At 50.5% G+C, this 6000-nt stretch overlaps 1 protein-coding gene across 2 annotated transcripts in view; it reads left to right on the top strand.

Moving 5' to 3' along the window:
* The first annotated feature begins 1029 nt into the window (after positions 1–1029).
* KLF7 (KLF transcription factor 7) overlaps positions 1030–6000 on the top strand; it is an 81738-nt gene continuing 76767 nt past the window's right edge. Inside the window, exons 1-2 of one of the 2 annotated variants that reach the window (XM_081051711.1) lie at positions 1030–1216; positions 1432–1671. In XM_081051711.1, coding sequence (XP_080907837.1) covers positions 1570–1671 — 102 coding nt within the window. In that variant the 5' untranslated portion in view covers positions 1030–1216; positions 1432–1569. Of the gene's footprint in view, positions 1672–6000 lie in introns of both variants that reach the window. The other variant, XM_081051710.1, reaches the window with a different exon arrangement.

Here is a 6000-nt window from a genome sequence, read left to right as displayed (position 1 = left end):
CTGCTCGCGCCCCTGGGCAGACCTCTCTCCCGAAGCACGTGGGGAGCCACCCGTGTCAGCCCCTGGCAAGCTGCCGGCTCTCGCCTTTATTCTTTTTCATACACACTCAAGCGCAAAGTCCCCTCGCGACCAGCACTACCTGGCAGGCTGACTGCGGGCCCCCACGGCCCGCCGCGGGTCAGACGCTCGAGGGGCGGGGCCGGGCCGCGCGCGGCGCGTGGGAGGCGGACGCGGGCCGCTCGGGCCGCGCGCCGCTGCCCTTTGTTCTGAGCCATTGAGGGGCACTTCCTCCTCTGCCCCTGCGGCGCCGAACCCTGGCAGCCCGCGGGGAATTTGTGACGGGGCTTTGGTACCTCTTTCTTGTCTTTCGGTTTATTTTTCAGTAAAGGAGGACGTCCAGGGCACGGCCTCGCCCCTCGCGGGTCCCGCCCCCGGGCCTAGGAGGCAGGCGGAGTGGGAAGCGGCATTCCCGCCAGGCCCCCGGCATCTCCGCCGGTCTCCCGCCCCGCTCCTCCTCTAGGAGGCATCCTAACCCCGCAGTGTGGACTTGCGCCTCCTGACCGGCCGCGTCCACCCACGCCCCTCCGAGGGGCGCAGGCTCCGGGCGCCCGGGGCTGCGCCAGGCACCAAGGCGAGGGTCGGAGGCCGGCGTACGGCTGGAGCCCGGCCGCCTCGGCGTCCCGGGAGCCGGCGTGAGCGTCGACGCTGCCCGCCCCATCCCTCGCGCTCGCTCTCGGGCCGCAGCGCGGCCGCCTCAGCCCCCTTATATAGCCCTCTAAAAATAGCTCGCCTCGCGCCGCCTTGTAAGGCAGCAGGGAGATCCGCGGCGCTCCAATCCGAGCTCGCCGCCAGGGCTAAGCCCCGCCCCGGGTCGCGCTCCGCGCTCCCCATTGGTCCTCAGTGACTTCATGAGCCCCCTGTTTACCTTACATGGTCACACGCGGCCTAATGGACGCCCTCCTCCGAGATCCCACGGCTGCGCGGAGAGCCGCGCGGAGGGAGGGAGTTTGGGGAGGGGGAAGAGCAGGAGGAGGAGAAAAGGAGGAGGGGGGAAGAGACTACAAACTAGCAAGGATGGGGTGGGGGTGGGGAAGGAAGCGAAGAGGGGGGAGAGAAGCGATCGCGAGAAAAAAAAAAATGCAACCTCCCAAAATAAAGAGCAAAGATTGCATTAGGAGCGAACAGCGCTGCAGAAATAGATGGCAGCTTCGTGTCAGTGAGTTTGCGTCCCCCTTCCTGATCCACGAGCTGGAGTGATTAGAGCCCTGGAAGGGAATTGTTACTCCCGTGGAGAAGTCCCCTTCTCCTGGCAGCCGTCTGCACTGTACACGCTGGATGCTTCTCTCCATCCACCCCGCTCACTCTCTCCGCTCTCACCTCCTCTCTCCCTCTCTCCTGCATTGATTTTTTTTTTTTCCTTCTCCTTTTTAGTTGACTGAAACAAAACAAAACAAAAGGGCCACTGGATGTCTGCCTTCTTGGGGGGTGAGCCAGACAGACTGACAAACAAACAGACCCAACTGTGCTCGGGGGAGGGTTTCTCCTCCCGTTTTGCCCGGCAGCAGCAGCATGGACGTGTTGGCTAGTTATAGTATATTCCAGGAGCTACAACTTGTCCACGACACCGGCTACTTCTCAGCTTTGCCATCCCTGGAGGAGACCTGGCAGCAGGTGAATGATTTAAATTACTTGTGTAAATCGTGTGGTGGCGGCGGAGACGCAGGGGCTGCGTTGGTGTGGGCTTCGGGTTTGCATTTTTTGTTTGTTTTATTCTTCCCCCCCCCACCCCCCCACCCCCGTGTGTGGCTGTTTGTTGTTTAAAATGTTTTCGGAACCAGTCATCTGCGCTTACCTCTCCACCCACCCCCGAACCCCTTAGTGAGCCGAGCGGAGCAGCCTGACCAGCTGCGTTCAGTCACCAACACATCCTTGCGCACACGTTGTCGGGCTCACTGTCCCCCAGCGGAGACCTGCCTAACTTCTGGGGTTCGGAGGAACAGAGTCGGAAGGTGGCTCGGGGCTTTACGAGCCATGGCTGACACGATAAGGCGTCCTTATAACGTGCACGAGCTGTACCGACTTGGTACCTTAAAGCAGGTTCATCTCTTTTAACTGCTGCTGACGACCATCACATGGGGGCTGGGGGTGGGGGCAGGAGCAAAGCGGAGTGTTTTCCCAGTAATTAGCCAGTGTCAATACAGAATGGGAACTTGATTTGGAAATTAGAAGGTGGACAGCGGCGAGAGGAGCCTAGTGACAAAAGCTACCTAGGAGGAGGACGGGAACATGTATCTGTCTAATGCTGACCGTGCAGTGTAGGGTTCCCAGTGCAATGTCTCCAGAAAAAAAACCACTCTCTGTGTGTGTCCTTGTTTCTCTTGATTACGTTTGGGGTCTCTCTCCGGGTAGCACGAGCTCCAACGAAAGGTGGTGTGTGCTTCCATGCCTCTGACTTTGTCTTAGACCACTAGTTCAGAAACTCCTAGGATGCTGAACTAGGATGCACAATGCCAAGTTGGCGAGGTGTCCCAGGGAGGGCAAAGTGGGGCTGGTAACAAGTTCACTGGGTTTTCTGAAGTGGAATAAAGAAAGAGCTGGTCAGTGGAAAGGCTAGATCTGCTGCGAAGACTTGTTTTGCTCAGCAAGGATTAGGAGCTGCCAAGGGGACATTCTGCAGGAAAGATGGTGGGTGGGAGGCGGGGTGGTGTGGGGGGTGGGATATGGGTACACTAAAATTTCTACACTGTGCACCAAGGAAAGTCCAAGAAAATGGTCCCGATTTGCACATGGGAAGTGTGAACTTGCACAGTCCGTCTTGGAGAAACCCACTTGCCATGGGGAGGGCTGTGAGAGGCTTGGTGTGTGGCTGCTCCTGTAACTTCTCAGCTCCGTGACAGCAGCTTGTTAAGGCTAATGAACGGATGAATCTCCTCTGCCAGGATCCAAAGCGGGATTTGCCAGCTTGAGGCTGGGATGTATCAGTTGCTGCTTTAGCGAGTAAGGTTTGGCTTTTGGTATAACCAGCCCAGTGACAAAGCTGATCCTCTGATGCTACTTACTATTGTTACTAGTTGCAACTCTTCTGGATTAGAAGCTGGGAGTTTCCTCCAGGAACTGGCCTCTGGTGTGAAGCATTCCTGCCCGAGGATGCTGGCAGATCCCTTTGACTTTGTCTCTCTCTAAATGCACACAGTTCACACCATTTTTTTGCAGGAAGCATTTCATCAGTGCCTCCTTTTCCTCCATCCTTACCAAGCCTATCTTATAAAGGGTCTCACTAGATCTTTCCTCCTTTTATTTCATATGCTAATTAAACTGAAATGTTGCCAGAATTTCATTTTCTGAAATAGCCTTCATTTCACACTGTCAGCCCACTGGTGTCAAATGGTTGGGTATTAGCAACTGTCTAGACAGGTTAGGGAAGGGAATCTGTTGATTTACTCAGCCTGCCTCAGGCAGCTCTTGTTTGTGACTAACTGTTAAGCTGTGTTGGAGGGAAGAAAGTTGGCTTTATTTGTTACAGCGTTCCCTCCTGATGAATCACACAACTTTGTTTTGGTTCAAGTTTCCCCGGTAGTAAAGCCTGCTTTTGGGGAAGGCCTCTCCAGAGGAAACCTGCTTTTCTAGATCTGCTTAGACCATCCAGGAGGAAGTCAAGATCTGTAACGAAACATCATTGGTTTGGTAATTAGGGGGTGCATTAGATCTATTGTTTCCTCAGAAGCCTCAGCTTTTCCTTACTCCCTCTTCTCCCTCTCCATCTCTCTCCCTTCAAGGAACCTCTGGCTTAGTTTCTATCTGCAGGCAAAGGAATTTTCACCCCTCTCCACACACCTCCCTCCGTTTCTTGCCTTCATCTTCTCCAACTGCCAAAACCTTAAAATCCTCACTTTAAAACCCTTTACCAAGCTATTTCAGAGGCATGCACGTAGTCCATGCTGAAACATAACTTCTGGGGAAGCACTCCTAAGTAAGCTGTCACTCCAAGGAGCTTTGTGCCCTGGACTCTAGTTACAACTGCTCTATCTAAAGGTGACTGTGACTCTTAGGTTCATACTGATGACAAAACCTCCGGAACCTCTTTCTCTTCCTTCCTCCCTCTCCCTGCCCCACCACTCCTCCCTTCTGATTGTAGAAAGGGGGATGGTTCTATGCAACTGTTGGTTCCAAATCAACCATCACATGGTGAAATTTTGAGCCGCCTTTGCTCAGAAAGGCTCAAGAAGGTTGCTACAAAGAACCCCTGGCAGAAGGAAGTTTCCTCATGCTCTGGAGTAATCAGATTTTAGAGGTCAAATAAGGAACAAGTATTAAATGTTTTTTTGAGAGTGAACAGTATACCTGGCCTTGAGATGAGCGAAATACAGAGATTCCAATCATCTGATTTTGTTTGTAGAGAAAGAGGGTCTCGGATGATACACCCAAGAACATATGTGCATTTCAAAATTGAGGATGGATTATGTGGGGATTTTATTTTAAACGTATGGTTTGAGATAATTATCCTGCGTCATAGTCAGTGAGCCTGTCACGGGGGTCATCATTTTGGGTTTTCAGGTAGTGATGTCTTATCTACATACAGCTCCAGCTCTGAAAAATCACTGCTGGTGTAATTTTAAAATCCAGATGGACATTCGACATTAACTGCTCTCCATTCCTGGGCTCTGACTGCATACTTAAGCATTTGGCCCAAGTAACATCATCTCTGCCTGTCATTTAACTGTAAAATACACTGTGCTTCTGTGGTCTATTATTTTATGGAATTCAGCTGACACACACATCTTAAGGCTACCAGCCTTAAGCTCTTTGGGAACTTGCAGGAAATTTTCCAAGAGCTGTCTGAGCAAAAGTAGAAAAAAGTCAAAGGTAGAACAGAAGCTGGAGTCGCTTACAGGGTACCACTTGATAGGTAAAGGGAGAGCCATTCATGAGTTTTGTTGCCAGTAGCAATCATGATTTTTCTGGATCCACTGCTGACTTGGAAAATAAAAAGGATTTGATAACAATATTCTTGGTGGTTTTTCTTTGGGAAGCTACAAGGACTTTTAGAATTTGGATATATTCTTTGTACCCAGCCTGCTCTTTCCACAAGTGCAGGTCAAATAATGCTGTTCTAAGTCATATTTGCACTTAGCTGTGTTTCATGCCATTGACAAGCATGGTAGGTTTACTTAAAAACTCATGGAATTATGCTTGTTGTTAATGCTGATTCATAATTGGCAGATGGGGTCAATTTCAGGCCTCCCTTTGGCTCAGAGAAAAATTTCCACTGCTACTGGAAACAAATAAATAAATCATAGAACATTCCTCCCTCCTCCCCCATTTCTCCATTGTTTTAAACTAATGGCATACTTGGCTGCTGTAAGAACTAAAGTGTCCCCATCATGCTGCAGTTTCATCTCGGTTTCAGGCACAAGAGCCTTCGGTATGAGGCATCTCTAGGGGCCAGCCTACAGAAATGGTTGCCTTCCAAGACCAGCCTCATGGTACAAAGGTTGGGATTTGATCTGTGAGCGAAATCGCTTCTCCTTCTATTTGGTGGTACTGCCTTTTATAGGCCTGGGCAGCAAGCTACTGTCTCAGCCAGAAAGACAAAGCATACTGTAGGGTCCTTGCACCCGCAGGTTTGCCTGTGTCCCCAATTTGCAGAAAACCTTGTCATGAATTAGAATTTCTTGGCAACAGCACCACCCAGGGAAATTTGTAGACACAAAGGAGCCTTGCTAACCACACTGAAAGGATAAAATAGCTGGCATTTTTTTTTTTTAATGTGAATTGTGTGCTCTTCAGTTACCATAAGTCTATTTCTGTTTGTTTGTTTGTTTGTTTGTTTGTTTGAAACAGTGACTTGGTAGATGAAAAAAAATTAGAACTGCCCCTGTTATCCAGATTTTCTTTATAAGGAAGCAATCACTAAATAAATGTAGCTTTACAAATGAAAGCACATGTTAAGGCAATTAATCACACATTTAGTCTTTCTTTAATAGATTCATTTCCAGGTTT

Source organism: Rhinolophus hipposideros (genome assembly GCF_964194185.1).
Source record: "Rhinolophus hipposideros genome assembly, chromosome: 6".
In the NCBI taxonomy this organism is placed as follows: Eukaryota; Metazoa; Chordata; class Mammalia; order Chiroptera; family Rhinolophidae; genus Rhinolophus; species Rhinolophus hipposideros.
Note: the sequence above shows the minus strand (reverse complement) of the source record. Positions and strands in the feature narration are given on the sequence as shown.